This window comes from Schistocerca serialis, chromosome 1 (assembly GCF_023864345.2).
Source record: "Schistocerca serialis cubense isolate TAMUIC-IGC-003099 chromosome 1, iqSchSeri2.2, whole genome shotgun sequence".
Taxonomy (NCBI): Eukaryota; Metazoa; Arthropoda; class Insecta; order Orthoptera; family Acrididae; genus Schistocerca; species Schistocerca serialis.
This window is the reverse complement of record NC_064638.1, coordinates 32,506,866-32,526,377: the sequence shown is the minus strand read 5'-3', so window position 1 is coordinate 32,526,377 and position 19,512 is coordinate 32,506,866. Positions and strand designations below refer to the sequence as shown.

The 19,512-nt window shown below is 36.3% G+C and overlaps 1 protein-coding gene across 1 annotated transcript in view; it reads right to left on the bottom strand.

Annotated features, from left to right (window-relative positions):
* Positions 1-4,569: 4,569 nt before the first annotated feature.
* The window catches only part of LOC126410703 (solute carrier family 35 member G1-like), a 205,300-nt gene continuing 190,357 nt past the window's right edge, over positions 4,570-19,512 (bottom strand). The window contains exons 6-7 of the mRNA XM_050083373.1: positions 7,901-8,116; positions 4,570-5,158 (exon numbers count right to left, since the gene is read on the bottom strand). Of these exons, the coding sequence (XP_049939330.1) occupies positions 4,679-5,158; positions 7,901-8,116 (696 nt within the window). The 3' untranslated portion in view covers positions 4,570-4,678. The remainder of the gene's footprint in view (positions 5,159-7,900; positions 8,117-19,512) is intronic.

Below are 19,512 nucleotides of genomic sequence, written 5' to 3'. Positions count from 1 at the left end.
GCAAAGAGATTGTTTCAACCGAGATAAAAACCGTGATAAAAACTTTGAAATTGTAAATTCAGTGGCATTCTAACACTGCAAATGGACACTGAATGTGTTTGTAACATTTTTATTGATACTTGTATCATCCTCATTTTTTTAAACAAAGGTCAAATACATCATTCTATTAACTGCTGTGTTCATTGTCTTTTTCCTGTATGATGATTCTCCCTATCTTCCTCTACTTGTGACAGTTGTCACAATGCCCATTCTTTCTCATTCAGACTATTGATCATGAAGGTACAGTGTGAGAGGCTTCACTTTTCCTTTGGTGACAACAGAGTCAATAAGTGAATGATGGATGCTGAACAATGTAGCAGTCATTAGATGTAAGAGAGAGGATTGTCTGAGGCAATAATGAAGTGGGCATGAATGTGTTGGAGTAGCGGATGTTGGATTCTTTTGTTCTGTAAGTTAATCAGTCCATCTTTTTTGTATTTTATGTTTGCCCCATGCAGACTTTATATTATTAGTTTTTCTTTTCTTTTTTATTCTTTTTTTAAGTTAGTTCATTAATATGCCCAACTTAAAAGTAGTTGTAATTTGTAATTTTACCTATACAAGTTACTTTTTGAAAATATAGTTTGTAACTGTAATTGAGTACATATTTTTTCAAGTTATTGCAATTCAATCCAATTACTTTTTTTTAAGAACTTTTGCCAACAGTTACTTCCTGAGCTTATAGAATTTGCCACAATTTAAAATATTATACCTAAAAATAACGATATTTTGGTTGTCTCACACAACTTGGTAGCAGCAGGGAAACTCTTGTAAGTCTGTATTCTCCAGAAAAACTAATTTCATAACTTCTTTTTGATTAGTAAAAAAAAGGATAAGAATTCATAGCTGTATGGCAGACTATGATGCATTTGAGGATACAGCCATAATAAAACTGCAACATGACAATGCTAGATGATTTTCCATAATTTTTATCATAATTTAACAGGACTCACAATGTTGTTATGTTTTAATGTTGTGGACTACAGATAAGCTGCTCTTTTATTTTCACAAACTTCACATGTATGAAAATGTTCTCCTTTTCATGTATGTTCAGATGTCCGTGTTACAAGACATTTGCTCCCTTCTGTAGGATGCAGTTAACACTAGATATTCTTTTATTTTCTTCACTGGCAATTATAGATTTGAAATATCTAACAACCACTTTTTACACATTTTCCCATCCAGAATTCCTATTTTGGCCTCATAAACCAATGTCATTTCTGTTGCCTACTTCTACTGCATGAGATTTTTAGGGAATGAAGAACACACAGACAGACAGACACACACACACACACACACACACACACAGAGTTTTCATGAACTGAAAAATAATGTAAAAACATAATTTTTTTCTTTATTATATAAACTTATACTTGCACATACAGAAGAGTTATTGAACAAAACCACAAACATTAAGGTTTTACAATTTAAGAGACTTTGTGTTGTGCCTCAAAAAATATTTCCATTGAACATGAAAATCATTTACATATAAATTTCAGTATCCATCTTCCTGTAAACATCTTTCTTTTAGTATTCATATACAGATCAACATAAGTTTCTGGTCTTTCATTATGAGTAAGTCATATGAATAAAAATATTTTTATGTTGTAACTTCAAATCTCTTAAAGCCTACAAGTATGCTGCAAGAATTCTTATGGAGGAATCCTGTCTATTCTTGTTGCTGCTCTATCAGTACACATAAACATTTGAAAAATAAAAATCTTTTCTTAAATATAAAATCTGCTTATAAACTTACATGTATAATCTATTCTGTAATCTGTTCCATCAGTCAGAGAAACACTGTAAGTACAAAACACAAAGATTTACAAAATATGTATGCTTTCAAGCATTAAACTTATTTTGCTGGCAACATTTCTATGGCATCAGGCTATGGAATATTATATGGGTATAATCTATTCTGTTGTGATGTACCCGTTGAAGTTCTACCTAATTGATTTTATTTATTTACAAATACATGAAAGAGGCCATAAAATATCAGGGCTTGGCCTTTATGTTCTTGGATAGTTGTCAATAAAAAGTACATTGTGGCAAAAGTGCATATATATTGTTAATGAACATCTGCATGAGGGTATACGACTACTAATTGAATAGAGGAGGCATTTAGCAGTAAAGAGGAACACGGAAAAGGCTGATTAAATGCTGAACTACAAAATTTGTTACTATGAAGTTTAAAAATGCACACAAAGCTCAAAGACACATACACAATCAATGAATTCTACTGGTTCAGTCAGAATGCAATGCGAGAAGGATGACTGATGGAAGGAGCTGTGTGTGTGTGTGTGTGTGTGTGTGTGTGTGTGTGTGTGTGTGTGTGTGTGTGTGTAAAAGTCTTTAGAAGTTCATTTATTAATTTGTCTTTTGCATGTGCCATTCTGCCACTCAATGCCTTCTCTACTTGGTGAGCAGTGATTCACACTCATGTAGGTATTTATTGGCCATCCTGGGTTTCTCATCACTAGGTTGATGTTTGTGTCACATAAAAAAAAAAACTATACAATTATTCCCAATTCGAAATTGAAAGCTAGATACTTTTACAAGCCTAAACGGAAGTATATTTTTATTTTGTAGTCATTTTTGGTATGTATGATTTTAAAACTCACTAGTTATGTCCATTTTTTATTATCATGAAAGTAGTTTAGGGTCAATGTCTTGAAAAAACTGCTACATACACAATTAAATGTGAAGTTAAGCAGTTAAAGAATTCACAGCACTGAAATCTGCTTGAGTAAAACATCAAAAATGTTTGAGACAGTATGTTCAAAGTACTTTAGAGTCATATGTGGTTCCAATATCTCTACCGTACTTAAATCATATCAAAAACATTTCACAGTTCTTTGTTCAGATATCAGGTACATTAGAAGAAAGACATTTAATGGCAGTGATTCTTTACCTTCTCAGTCCTTACTGCCTCTTTGACTTTCAGGTTATACTCATGCAGATTACAAACAGCTATTAACACTGTTTTCATTCAGAATCAAGCTTCATATCCTGCACTACATAAATGAAAGAAAGAGTGGTCTAAATGGGCAAGGCATACAACTCATCTGCTCTCAAGTTTAAAAAATGGACCCCTAAAGTACTATTACCTATTACCTGTAAAATTAATGGCAACAGTTTAAGAGCTGAACAATAATAAGCAATTGTTTTAATAATATGAGACCATGGCATCATTATATTTCCTCTGTACATTGTTTATTGTGTATTGTAGTAATTGAAATAACCGAAACTTTCTTAGAATGAAAAAAAAAAAGAACGGCAATTATAAATAACTTTCGTTTTATTTATTTATTGTGATGAGGGAATTTCTTGATTTGACTTTCAACAAGCTTATCATAGATTCTCTGATCTGAATAAGTTGAACTCAATTTTTGTTGTTCCAATGGCTCAAGGGGAAAAAAAGAAGCTAGATGATTTTAATATTATTCAATTGCATTTTTCTCACCAATACAAGCTACCAGAGCATTTCAATATGTTTCAGAGCATTTTATTGATTACTAAAATGTCTGAAACATTCTTAACACCATTAACAGTGGAATTGCATTTATATCACATTAGCATACACCATGCTTGTGGATGGCTATGATCACTTTGTATGGTATATTACAAGCCCATTTTTGGGAAGAACATTATTCATTAACAAACATAAAATTTTTAGTCTGAATTTGTGTGAGCCACAGGGAATAATAACTAAAGAAGTAGAATATCAATTTATTTGTTCATTATTGTGGGATATAAATTCTATGATGTTTAGACATGTGCGCTTTAATGGCTTGGTAGTTATAGTGGTCTCTGCTTGGCCAAAATTAGCAGAACATTATTTATGCTAACAGTTTTGTCCATTACAATGAGCTGTTCAATGATGATAATTCATTACAACACAATGTGGGCTGATTCGTTTATTTATATGAAAATCATTTCAAGTTTTATCTCTGTAATTGCTAAAACATGTTGTCATTTTAGGTGAGGCTGCCTTATTCTCATTAATACTTTGGATATATATATATATATATATCTAAAAAGAAAGATGATGAAACTTACCAAACAAAAGTGCTGGCAGGTCGATAGACACACAAACAAACACAAACATACACACAAAATTCTAGCTTTCGCAACCAATGGTTGCCTCGTCAGCCTTTACAAATGTCTGCTTGTGTCTGTGTATGTGTGGATGGATATGTGTGTGTGTGCGAGTGTATACCTGTCCTTTTTTCCCTTTTTTCCCCCTAAGGTAAGTCTTTCCGCTCCCGGGATTGGAATGACTCCTTACCCTCTCCCTTAAAACCCATATCCTTTTGTCTTTCCTTCTCCTTCCCTCTTTCCTGACGAGGCAACCATTGGTTGCGAAAGCTAGAATTTTGTGTGTATGTTTGTGTTTGTTTGTGTGTCTATCGACCTGCCAGCGCTTTTGTTTGGTAAGTTTCATCATCTTTCTTTTTAGATATATTTTTCCCACGTGGAATGTTTCCCTCAATTATATTCATATATATATATATATATATATATATATATATATATATATATATATATATATATGAGCAAGTATTTCTGCATGATTCCATTGACAGTCTTGATGGCAGTACATAGTAATGTCAAAATACAAGCAGTGCCATTGCCTTCATTATGGCAGTATGCCAGCAATGTAGTATACATGTTCCTCCAGACCTATCCCAACAACACAAACTAGCACCATCAAAGCCCCCAGAATGCTCTCCCAGTCAGGATAATCACCAAAGGCAAAAACCTGGAGGATAAAAGCCAAGACAATGTCAAGAGAACGGGTAACAGATACTTTTCCTGCACCCTCCAAGTTCAGGGCTTTTGCCACAAGGACTTGCCCAGTGAGTCCCAGAACACTCACTGCCACTGCCAAGAGCCATTCATACCATGTCCTGTGGATTAATACACCAATGTCATGGCGGTGCCCCAGTGTCAGCAACGTTCCTGCTGACATGAGAAGTGACCATATTGATAACTGCAGCACCACAACTGAGAAGTGAACATCTTTGCATTTACGCATTACAACAATATTCAGTGCTGTAAAGATAGTTGCAAAAATTGCACATGTGTAACCTATTACATCGTAGACATCTGGCCCACTCTGAAAGTTGAAAAGAAAGAAGTTTTATTAGTTTACACTCAGAGTATAATGTGTTACAAAAATTTACACATAAAATACATATTTATGTAGATATCATTTTTATACTGAGAAAAAGAAAGTATTATCAATTTTTGATATATCGCTACATATTAAGTCCATTATATTATATATTACACATGGAATTTGTATGCACTGGGTAATATTATAGTTTTTGAAATAATAATAGTAATCTTTCATGACAGCAACATGTAATTTTGTTTTTCACTTCATATTTCACCTATTCACTTTGCATTTTGTTGTACATTTTACTCTGTTTCTTTAAGTTTTCCAGCTTCCGTGCAACTTCTTATTTGTAGCACTTCCAAGGTTCCCATGTTTACATTGCTGGCACATATCTTAAAGCATGAAGTCATGGCTGTCTCTTCCACATCCTATTTTTTGCAGAAACTTTTCTTTTCTGCTTCTTATTTCTTCAATACAGTTTTTATATATCCTCTATTATATTCTATTTCTGGTACTTTATGCTTCTGTATTTGTAGTTTCTTTACTAAGAGAAATATATCCTGTACTCTTTCTCCTGGTATCTTTCCTGTGATCTAATTTTTTGGGTGATTCTGTTGCAAGTAGATGCTTACTATATTTTCGTTTAAATATATCAACTTACAAAAGGTGCAGTGACTGCCGGTTAAGCTTGTGTACTCCACTGGAGTGGGAACAGATGATTCTAGATTTTACAGTACCATTACAGTCTTGTATAAGGACAGCAACTTTTCTCTGATCTATTTTTTACACTGTATTCAGAATTTAGCTTGTGGAGAGTTGTTTCTGAGAATTTAAGAAATTTTGAAGTGCCCACCACACAACCAACTCCTCAATGCTGAAGGCAAGGGATTTATGCAGCATCATCTCCATCTCCCCTCCTGTGCTCTTACATTTGTCAGTTGTTGATTACACACTGTAACTTATTAATAATAAAACATTTCTCGCTGCTGATTTTAAATATGTTAACAAGAAAAATGTTCATCAAACATTTCTTACTTGTTCAAAACAGTATCAGTTTGACGAGATACATTCATTAATAAAAGACTGCTCTGAAATAATGCCCCAAGTCTGAGCAACCTCCGTATGTGAACTGCAAGTATAAAAGCTGTTCTTCAAAAACAGAATCATTACACCCTTCAGGCCATAAGCTGTCTACCTGGATACAGTATGAAATTAATTTAAAATGGACAGAGAGAAACTGGAATGATTGTAGATGACACAGCCTACTTGGCATGTCTGACAATAAGGAGTCAACTGATAACAATATCAAGAAGCTGTTATGTAGCTAAATGTTCTACATATATGTTCATAATGAAAAAAATTATGTATTTCTGTCATGTGTAACAATTATGTATGGACTGTCTGTGGTGAATAAGAATGTGACTGCTTTTTTTAAACAGTCTGTCTTTTTCATTTATTTGTTCTAGTATTGTACAATTTTGGTCTTATACCATTTTCAAGTATTTATACAAAAATTCAGTAATGACACATTATGATGTACTAGTATCTGCACAGGTACGTCTACATGGCATCCATAGTCATTGTGCCTGTAAGTGCAAATGTCGTAGTTGCTATAAAACCAGTAGTACTAGCACTGTTAACATGAATGCATGCCACAAATTTATTTCCACACAACATTGCACTTTACTTAAAAGTTTTGACTGTGCAGTGGTTAATGTGAGTATACCACTGCTGCGAATGCTGTTAAGTGCCTACACATGTTACATGCAGATAGTAGTATGGCATTATGTTCTGTTGCTGAATTTTTATATGTGTACTTGAAAATGATCTGAGATTGAAATTGTACAGCAGTTCTAAAAATAAAAGAAAATGGTAGCTGCGGGTGGTATCAACTCATTTCAACAATCTGTCACAGCTGTGGACCCAAGTTCAGAAAAGTTCATTGAGCAATTGATGGTTCTGCAATAGTTCCCAAAAGTGTTACTGGCCACCGTCATTACACTATCCACTCTATCTCCAGATGTGGCCCATTTCCAACCCCACTGAAAGGATGAGGATTTGCAATGATAGATGAGATAAAAGAAAATTGACAGATGGCACTTCACATGATCCAGCAAGAGGCATAGCAAGATAGCTTCTAGAACTGGGAATGGTGTTGGAGTGGTGTATCAATTGTAAAGGAGAGTATTTCAAAGGAGACCATGCACAATAAGTAAAAAGTAGTGTAGAAAAATTTCGTGGACAAAGTTACAGAATTTTTTGAACAGATCTTGTAAGTACTTTTTCATAAGATTTTGGAAATTAAAAAGAGTACTGCTTTATAAAAAGAAAAGTAAAATTATCAAAAATTGGACCAAAAACTTCCAAGGCAAAAACTTAAATTAACAAAGAAATGAGTTCATTATGAATCAAATTTCACAAAACAATAGAACTTAAACATTAAACCATTAAAGATGTAACTATGGAAGAAAACTGTTTGTCGTCATCATTATTTTGGCTCTAAAGGTTTTTCATTCATGTTGAAAAATATGCCTTTTGTGACTTGACAAATCCTGATTCTAGACACATCATATCAACACTGAGAAGTTCTGTTACATGAATGGTAAGTCACGAACCAAGAATTAAGAATATCAATTGCTTCATACATAAGGTAACAGGCATACAATTTTTCGAACTGCAGCATTCACAAATTTGAGGCACGGAAATTGATATACAGAATAGACAAATATGTTGCCTTACCTTGAAAATGAATGGTGGCTTTGCTATCAGCACAACACCAGTAACAAGCAGGAAAACTATGAAAGTACGGAAGAATCCACATGGCTCCCTCAGAAAAATGAATGACAGTACCATGACTAAAACAGGTGAGCTGAAGATAATTGTTGTTGCATCCCCTAAAGGTAGTCTCCGGAAGGAGAAGAACAGCAGAACAAGAGTCATTCCACCAACAAATCCCTGTAACAGAAAGGCAGAAGGTCACAACATTGATCTATTACTTTAATTTCAGAATAAGTGCTGAAGATTTTTGTTCTGTATTGGCTTTATGAAAAAGAAAATTTTTTTGGCGAAATGTTATGTGTTTGGTTATGAACTCTCTTTTGGCTTCTCAGCCCATTGTTACCTGATGAAGGCCTAAGAAGCTAAAAGCTGATTTGTGAACAAATAAATAATATTTTGGAGAACACCAGGAAAGCGCTTACAACTTAATAATGTCATCAATTCCAGCACCAGTGCAAAATTCAGTTAGTACTGGCTTTGCTTTCTCTCTAATACAAAACATCATGTAATATAATGAATGTTCCTACTGTTGCCTTAATTCTAATTACAACCCAAAAAGTTATAGAAAGAATGTTACTCTCTTGAAGGACAAAGGAGTGAAGAGAAAATTTATTTTTGAAGTAGTAGTCATTAATCTGTAATAAGATAGCTGGTGGGGGGTAAAATTCTAATGATAGAAACCATCTTAAATATCCACACATGAAATGTTGCAGCAGATACTACAAATAAATTATAAAGTCTTTTTTGGTTATATGATGACTATTTCTGTTAAGGAAATGATAAAAATTATTGTATACTATGACTAAAGGAAAGAAAAGGCAATAATGAAAATTCTTCTGATTGTTTCCAAAAAATAAGGTACTGTAAACTAAATTCTAATTAGAGTGATCATTGGATTGTGATTTAAAAATGTGTTCACAATAACTGGTGTGTAGGTGTAGAGCAAACATAAATACTGAGGATATGAACTAACAGAGGGGAAAATATATTGCAAACTGGAACTTTAAGAAATAGATTATGAATAAAACTAATGAATTTATTTCATGTAACTTCAAACCACAACTGTGTTGACATAGTACTTTGAAATACTTATTTACATTTTAAACAATGAAAAGTCCAGGATGGAATAACAGTTGTTGTTATTGTTGTGGAAAGAATAGATTTCTACTCACCACCTAGAGGAGCTGCTGCCTCTCAGACAGCACAACAAAAATACTACTAATATATTTTTCTCTTATGGACAAAGTCCTTCTTTTAAGATAGAAAATACACTAACATCCACATAAGCACAACTCACATACACACAATGCCACTGTCAGTGGCTACATTTGTGTGAGATTTGCTTGTGTGAATGTGTGTTTGGTTGCTATTTCAGAAGGGTGAATTTGTCTGAAAGCTTAACGTATTTTAGCATCCTTTTTCTTTGGGCCTGCCTCTGACTCCTCTATGAGGTGAGTAGCAATCTACACTTTCCATATTATTATTTACATTTTTAAATCTTTTTGTAAGCCAAATTGCTTATTATTTTACATTAGTTTTCAGCAGAAAATTATTTACATTATACTTTTTCCCATAAAGTTCATATATATGTAAGTCTGTGAGGAAATTTGGTCAGACATAAGCTTGTAATCCTACCTCCCTTTTTCATAGTGTGAAATTAGTCCCCTCACCCGAAAGTTTCTTATGCTATTATTTCACCATGCAAGGTACAATTACTGATACATTGGTCCAAACACTATGCAATCTACATATACATCTAGAATCTGAAACTCTGTGAGAAGTGCACATGAGAGGATACTTAACATTGTACCACTTGTTAGATCTTCATCTTGTTCCATTAGTGTATAGAGTGTAGGAAGTGGTATTGCTTAAATACCTGTGTGTTCACTGCAGTTAGGTCAATCTTTCCTTTTTGATTCCTATGGTATCAATATGAAGGGTGTTGTGGTATATTTCTAGATTCTTCATCTACTTTTGGTTCTTGAATATTTTTAAGCAGCCTTTCATGGCCTGTTTTCAAGTGCCTGCCAGTTTAGGTTTCCTGATTTTTCAGCATGATGTTGACGCCCTCCCATGGGTCAAATTACCTTGTGACCATACTCACTGGGTTTCTTTGTTCAACATATACTGAGAGACTCATTCTTACAGGTCTCACACATTTCAGCAATATTCAGGGATAAGCCACCCAAATGTATTTAAGCTATCTCCCTTGTAGTGTAATTGCTTTTTTTTTTTTTTTTTTAGTTTACTGACAAATGGAAATCTACCATGTACTTTATCTGCAAATGAGCCTATGTGATGATTGCCTTTTATAATCCAATATGCTGCTGCACCGAAGTATTTGTATGAGTTGACTGGTTCCAGTTATGGTTCACTGATAATGTACTCAGAGAATCTAATAGTTTTTCATTGTGTGAAGTTCACAGTTTTATATTTCTGCACATTTAAAGTGAACTGCTAATCTTGGCAGTAATTAAAACTTAGCAAAACCTGGCTGAATATTTGTAGATATTTCAGATAGTACTTCATAGTAGAAAAATGGATCATCCAAAAAAACCCTGGGATTGCTCTTGCTTTTTTCCACCTACTGGGCAGTTTCTCACTTTAAGGATCCACGGTTAAAATGGAGGCTAACTAAGCCACAGCTTCAGCAGAGAACCTGATAGGGATTCCATCAGTCCCTGGAGCTTTGTTCAGTTTTACTGATTTCAGCTGCTCTTCAATTGCCTCTGACATTATTATCTATGTTCTTCATCTTTGCAGCAGTGCAACAGTGGAACAGAAACAGTAATCCCAAAAATTTCTTAGTAAAGTAAAATTTGAAAATAGAGTTCCATAGTTCTGTTTTGCTACTTTTGATTTCAGTTCACATGTCATCCATGAGTGCCTGGGTACCAACTTTCAGGACACTGACAGTATTTACATATGACAAGAATTTCTGAGATTTTGTGAGATGTCTTTCAACAAGATTTGACTATGGCATTTATTGTTAGAAAACTGTCAGTGCTCAGGCCTCGAAGATGGTCATCATAGACTGAAAATAATTACTTGTTGCACAGGGTGGGTGAAATAAAACTGACCCAGAAAATATTTATAAGACTGACATGGAATTGACACTTATTGAAATGGACCTGCATTTGTAGCTCTTAAGATTTTCTGTTGCGCTTGAGTTGGAGCATCTGGACAAACTTTCAGATATTACGTTCTGCCAGTGATTTCTGAGTTAAGTGTAATCAGATACTTTTGGATCCTTTATTTTTCATTTCTTCAGATGAGGCCTCATTCAGCATGTCAGGCTATGTGAACTCACAAAACATGCATCAGAAAATCCTCGTCAGTACTTTGAAGAGCCAATGTACAATGCCAAGGTTAGTGTTTGGTCTGAAATGACTGATGTCCATATCATAAATGCTGACTACTATGTCCAGAAACTGTTTGGACCATATGTGGATCAACTCACAGAGTATGGATGACTGTATGGATATTTCTGGCAAAACAGAGCAACAAGACACACCACCTTGACAACTTTGTCTTGAATGCATGAGGTATTTGGTAAGGAGTGGACAGTCACCAAAGGCAGTCCAATCTCCTGTCCACCTTGATAAGCTGATCTCTCTGTAATCAAGTAATCATCACCGCTGGAAGAACTACAGCAGAACACTGAAGACACAATTGCTGATATCCTTCAGGCACAACTGGTATGCATGTCTAACAGTTTCAGGAATCAAACACAGCACTGCATCAGCATTATTTGTGGCCATTTCAAGCATCTTCTGCAATGTTCATTAATAAGGGTCAATGCCATGTCAATCTTATTTAAAATATTTTCTGGGCCAGCTTTATTTTATGCACCCTGTATATGATTGTGGCCTGTAACTGGAATAAAGATGCAAATAATTTTCTGGACCACTGTGTGTTCTGCTGTGACTATGCCACTATTTATTCATTTTTGAAGGCTTCATTTATTGCTCTTTTGACACCCAAACATATTTCATTTAGCATCTCTCTATCTATACTCTTATGGTTTGTTTGGTATCTATTGTGTAGTAATTACTGTTTCTTTAGAAGTTTCTTTACAGACACTGTATAGCAGAGCTTGTCCCTCCCACATTAAACTGTTTGATTTGGGCATATCTATACAATGCTCAGTCAGCTATTCTTCTAAATGTCAGCCACAGTTCATCTGCATGCTCTTGTTCAGAGCTAAATGTTTGACAATCCTCAGTGATATATGACTAATGTTTTCTGAATATGTGAATCTTTTTCCTTGTTTTAGTTAGCCTTTGTATCTTGGTATTCAGTATTGTTACAGCTGTCTCATAGTCACTGATACAAGTTTCAATGTCAACATCCTCAGAACAGATCTATTTCTTCCCATTAGATCAAATATGTTTCCACCATTAGTGGGTTTTTGAACTATCTGTTCTAGCTAGTTTTCAGAGAAGCCATTCTATTTCACAGGATGTTTTATATGCCCATCAATTACAAAACTGCATATGTCCTAGTTGGTTGGTGGATGATTAAAGCTTGTTCCAATGACAATAGTACTACTGGGGAATATATGTACTAGCAAACTAATTTTTTTGTAAATCGTTCAGGTGAATCCAAGGGAGAGACTGGTAATTGATCCTGTCATAAATTTATGCTTGCTATTGATAATGAATCTTGCCCAATAACTCCCACATGCATCTGCAGTTTCTATCTCAGTGGTTTGGAGGTATTTGTCTACTTAAGTTAATACTGCATCTGTATTTCTCATTAGCTTTATCTTTCAATATACAAAGTTATATCCTGAACATTAATTCACCTAGGCTTTATTGGCATTCCCTGTCTTTAATCTGTTTGAACTTCTAATCGATTACCAACTGTGAAATCTAAGGCTCATTTGATTATTCACTTCAATTTTTAACTGCATTTATATAACTGTATGGGATGATAATTATGAACTATACGAAATGCAATTATCATAACTTCTAAATGGTTTGTGTTAGGACATTCAAACTGCATGGTTGACCATGGGGCAGGATGGGAATTAGTGTGTACTATATGGTTTGGCTTAGCAACAAAGCCCACTTTCTTTTGGATGGGTTTGTCAGTAAGGGGACTGAGAACCCACATTTTGTGATCAAGAAGTCTTTTCACCCCCAACAGATGACTGTGTGGTGTGCAGCACCCAGTCATGAAATAATTGGTGCTATATTCCTTGATGGCATGGCAGCTATCAAATGGTACGTGAAGATTTCAGAAGATGATTTCATGCCATTATCCAAAGTGATCCTGATTTTGACAACATGTGGTTCATGCAAGATGGAGCTGAACCCATCAAAGCAGGAGAGTGTTTGATGTCCTGGAGCAGCACTCTGGGGACTGCATTCTGTCTCTGAAGTGCCCAGAGGCCACTGGCATGGGCCTTGATTGGCCGCCATATTCTCTGGATCTGAATGCATGCGACTCCTTTTTGTGGGCTATTTTAAATACAAGGTGTAGAGCAATAACCCCAAAACCATTGCTGAGCTGAAAACAGCCAGTCAGGAAGTCATCAACAGCATCGATGTTCCGACACTTCAGAGGGTCATGCAGAATTTCGCTATTTGTCAGCACCACATCATCGTCAATGATGGCAGGCATATAAAACATGTCTTAATCTAAATGTGAATATCTGTAGTGACATTTAAATGTTGAACAAATTGTCTGCACACCATAGTTCGAAACTAAGTTTTTTTCATATAGTTCAATAATTGTCACCCTGTATCTGGCAAGATAAGACTATGTGCCCAACCAGTTTCAAACCCAGATCCCTCCATTTCACAGTAGTACACTACCAATTACACCACACTTTCTTATGACACTGAGAGATCAACAACTTTGGGACAGAATATATCTGGGGCTGTTGGCTTCAACTAAAGCAAATACATTGCTTAGAGTACATGAAGTAACTCACTTCAACAACCTTGATTCTGTGAATAAGTATAACTTTCCATTACATCCATCATCTCCAGAGGTATCAGTCACACACCATCATAAGAGAGTGTTTGCCAAGTCTGGAAGGAATTGAAGGAGCATATAAGTAACTGAAGCTTTAAGATGGTCCAGGAGGCATGCTCAAATGATGTAATTGGCAGCATTTTGCTCATGACAGGCTCACATACACTTCCTGTAAGGACCATGAAGATAAGAGAAATTAGGGCTCTTACAGAGGCATATAGACAGTCTATTTGCAGGTGGAACAGGAAAGGGAACAACTGGTAGCGGTTCAATTTACCATTTACCATGCATCGTCCAGTGGCTTGTGGAATATAGATGTAGAACATACTGTACTGTCAATAAACAAATGCTAAAAGAACAGAATGGTCCTTGTCAAGTATTTGTTTCTGGATATTTGTGTGCAGGATTTTTGCTAGCTTTTAGTTCCTGCAACATGGTGTCTCTTTGTTCCTATGTCTTGGTTATGGCCCAGCCCACTTGCACTGCGATTCACTCCACATAGTTTTGTCTTCTTGTATCATTCCACTGCACACTCTACAACTTTGCAACTCTTTTTCTGCTTATTTATCTATTAGTTTTGATGTTCTTCTCAAAACACCCTATTTATGTGGTTTATGACTCATATTACAGCAGCTGTTTTTGATGTTTTTATTCCATTTTTTGGCAGACGTATCCCATTCTTTTCTTGCATAGTCATTGCTCTTGTTTTCAACATGTTCTTTCCCCTTACACATGTCACTTACCTCCACATGCCATTTATGATGAGATGTTCATGGAGGAGGCATGTTATTAGCACTGGTGCAAAATTAATCAAAGAGAAATAGCATACTACTGAAAACTTGAACTGTAGTGCAAATTTAAAAATAATTACTCTATTCTGAGGCAGGATACACAATCAGTGTGAAAGGAACTTAACAGAAACAAGATAACCTAACACAACAGACCAACAGTTTAACGTGCTGTGAGTAATGAAGTCACCAGAACCAGAGCACAAGCTACAATGTGGCAAAGACTCATGAAGGAACTCAGATATTTAATTTTGACAGGATTTACACAAAAATTTTCATGATTTTGTTCAAGGAAACCCTGTGAAATATAAATTTGAATAGCCAAACTGATAATTTAAAGCTGATCATCCTGAATGTCAGACCACTATATCTACACAATTAAGTCTACTAACAATAATGAAAGATAGAAGAAAGTGGAGGTTTAGCAAATATAATATACAAAAATTCATAACAGTAATGATGAGAGCAATATCAAGTAAATAAGAAGTCATATGATGAAATAGAATTCTCTCCATAAATACAGCTGCCTTATATCTTATTCATACTGTACAAACCCAAATTATTTACTGCAAAGTGTGTTGTATTTCATCTAACAAAAGTCATCAATACAGTTGGAGACTGAAGTGTTCGTAATAAAATGAAATGATGTTATCACATCAGCATTCATCCAGTTTGCCCAGATAAGTGTCTTGCATTATGTTTGTTTGTGTGTGGACATGCTAATACACTTTGCATATTTTCATTTGTTGTTGTTTTATGGGATAATTGCATGGAGTGATGCAGTTAAAGTACATAATCTGCTTACTTTCTCTTTAAGAACACAAATGATAAATACACTGAAGAGATGATAATTGCACATCCTGCAACAGCCACTTACAAGTCTGGAGAAAAGAGGACAGCTGCAGTTTAACATCTCATCAAGTTGGAAGTGGTTTGACAAATGTTGAGCTGAATAAGTATTCCTACAGCAGACAGACAATGCACAAACAATTAAATAACAAAGTCACTGAATATAGCTAGATTGCTTAGCAGGGAAAAGTGAATATATGGTTTCCCTAATCTCATCATATTTGACACTATGGCAATACTGATTACTTTCAATCATGTAACTAAGTGTTAAACTGAAAAGGCACCACATTTAGGAAACTATAATTCTTGTAACATCACTATCTCTTTCTTTGTTGGAGCATTACAAGAAGTCATTATTGATTTACAGTTACAATCCAGATATTTACTTGTAGTTATAATTCAATTTAATTATTACCTCCTTCTGGATTGTTGCAATGTTTGGTTACTGGCAACATGGAAACCAAACATTGCATGTTGTACCACCATACAGTGAGATCTTCAGAGGGGTTGGTCCAGATGCAGTACACACCGGTACCTCTAATACCCAGTAGCATGTCCTCTTGCTTTGATGCATATCTGTATTCATTGTGGCATACTATCCACAAGTTCATCAAGGCACTGTTGGTCCAGATTGTCCCACTCCCCAACAGCAATTTAGCATAGATCCCTCAGATGTCTGACGACATCCATACAATATTTATTGTTCCACGGATGAATAAATAAATAAAATAAATAAAAGAGTGGTTGGTGGGTCACAATTGCCCATAAACAGCCCTTTTCAATCTATCCCAGGCATGTTCGATAGATTTCATGTCTGGAGAACACGCTGGCCACTGTTGTCGAGTGATGTCATTGTCCTGAATTAAGTCATTCAAAAGATGTGCATGATGGGGGTGCGAATTGTCATCCATGAAGACGAATGCCTTGACAATATGCTGCTGATATAGTTGCACTGTCTGTCGGAGGATGGCATTCACATATCATACAACCTTTACAGCATCTTCCATGGCCACCAGTGGTGTGTGTCAGCCCCACATAATCCCACCCCAAAACAGCAGGGCACCTTCACCTTGCTGCACTCGCTAGACAGTCTGGTTGAAGGCATATGCAACACTCATCAGTGAAGGGAACGTGATGTCACTCCTGAGCAGTCCATTCAGCATGTTGTTGGGTCCATCTGTACCATGCTGCATGGTGTTGTAGTTGCAAAGATGGACCATGCTATGGACATTTGGAGTGAAGCTGCACGTCATGCAGCCCATTGTGCACAGTTTGAGTCATAACATGACATCCTGTTGCTGCACGAAAAGCATTATGCAACAAGGTGGCATAATCCATAGGTAGCGGTCATCCACTGCAGTAGTAGCTCTTGGAAGGCCTGAGCAAGGCATGTCATCGACAGTTCCTGTGTCTCTGTATCTCCTCCATGTCCGAACAACGTCGCTTTGGTTCACTCTGAGATGTCTGGACACTTCCCTTGTTGAGTGCCATTCCTGCCACAAATTAACAATGCAGACACGATCAAACTGCAGTATTGACCATCCAGGCATGGTTGAACTACAGACAACACAAGCAATGTACCTCCTTCCTGGTGGTATGACTGGAACTAAACCCTCTCCATCTAATAGGCACTGCTCATGCATGGTTGTTTACATCTTTGTGTGGGTTTAGTGACATCCCTGAACAGTCAAAGGGAGTGTGTCTGTGATACAATATCCACAGTCAACGTTTACTTCAGGAGGTCTGGGAACTGGGGTACGCAAATTTTGTTTCATGTGTGTATATCACAGTTATAAAGTGACAAATGTATGATCACGGACATAAAAAATCGTAAATCATTGTATGACAAAAAGTGCCAAATTGTTTTCGTTGATTAAATAAATAATAGTGTGTATGTAAAGGGACAGAGTGAAAAGGGGGAGGGGGCTTGCAGCAACAAAAATTGTGATATTACATAACAAATTGGTTTAAGCTTACAAGTAGCAATCAAAAAGTGTTCATTCAAGGCCATAGTCCATAATCATTATGCCATTCAGGCAAAATCACCATGAACATTGAGGCCATCATTCCACCAGGTTGAAGATACCCATTTGGTAAAACAATGAGTCCTGCTGCATGGGCACATCCATAACTGCCTGCTGTACATCCTGATCCAATAGGAATCATCAACTCTTCAAGGCCTTTTTAAAGGGACTGAAGGCATGATAATCATATAGGGAGAGATCAAGAGTATAGGGTGGGTACTCATTTAAACTTAACATAATTTCTGCATTATGACATTTGTGATGTGGAGATGTGTATCATCATAAAGCAGCAGCCGATTGACAGGCATGTTGCCCATACATATTCTTCATTCTCTGATGGATGTCTGGGATGGCCGGCCGGTGTGGCGAGTGGTTCTAGGCACTTCAGTCTGGAACTGTGTGACTGCTATGGTCACAGGTTCGAATCCTGCCTTGGGCATAGATGTGTGTGATGTCCTTAGGCTAGTTATGTTTAAGTAGTTCTAAGTTCTAGGGGGCTGATGGCCCCAGATGTTACCTCCCATAGTGCTCAGAGCCATTTGAGCCATTTGTCTTGGATATCTACCATTGTTTGTTCTTCAACAGCCAAGTAAAGAATAACAGTATGTTGGTCCTGTTTGGACATGTTTGATAATAACATTGCATTAGTTCACATTTATTGCATGCATTTTGGAAAAACATGAATGCCACCCTAATCCTTTACCTCCACATTCATGCTTAAATACGTGACTAGAGTCATGCTACATTGCATATATGCTGTAGCAACGCCCTTAAACTTTTTGATCACCCCTTATATTATTAGGATTAGGACAATTTTGTGAGTCTGATGGACAGTAGAAATTAATGGGCTGAAAAGAAAAAGAAGTTGGTATGGCATTATTGGCTAGGAGAGGGACTGCTCAGCTTGATAATCAAAAAGGGTTTTCTTCCGCTGCACACAATTGGACCCTTCCCTTATGGTATATGAGGGATATCTTTGTGTGTGTCTGTAGAATGCAGGTGACTGTAGTGTGTGGTGCCATGTTTGTGTCTTATGACAGTAAGAGAAAGGAAAGTGTGAAGCACAGTGCTGGCACATAGACTACTCCTCTCACGTAGCACCAAGGGAACCACTAAGCTTAACATTCCCATCCAAATGATGGATCAATATCAACAGCATTGTCTGCTCCATGCGACGCTATGGAAGTATGTTCAATACCCGTGGCATTGGCACAAAAGTCTGGTGATATGAAAACCAATGCCACTATCACTCCTCCTCGTACTACTCAAATACTGCTAATGAACAGTTCTTTCACAACTAGGATTCAAACCTTCCACCTCCATGTCGAAGAACAGTACACAGATATACATTATTCACCTTGCCTATGGAGAAAGACTGATGGGAAGTACTGAGTAGTCAGAAAAAGAGCTAAAGCACTAATTTTGTTCAGCAGCATTGTTGTGCATGCAACCTAAATTTTTTCCACTGCAGCAGTTAAACTATGAAGGCTATTATAATAATATCATTCTGCAAAGAATGTTTGATGGTCCTGGAAATCCTCAGTATGGTGACACATCAAATAGTTGCCTGAGATGTGCAGAAGGGCTTCCACATAGTTTGGACAGCAGGCAGGATATACTAATTGCTCGAAGCTGTGAGACTTGTTCCAAGACATACTTGGACAGGCCTGCAGATAAGAGCATTTACCTAAATATCCAGGGTTCTATGGTTACATCATGGTCTTCCATGAGACTTTTTCTGAGAGGTAGTTTTACAATTGCCTACAATCCACAGCAGAGTGAAAGATTAACCCTAGAATTGCAGTTCACACGCAGTGTACTTTGAATTCCATCATAGAGGAAATCCTTCATGGATGTGGAACGAGTGTAGAAGAAGTCACTGCAGGGTACTTTTATGAAGCCTGCTAACAGAAAAGTTTAACTAGTG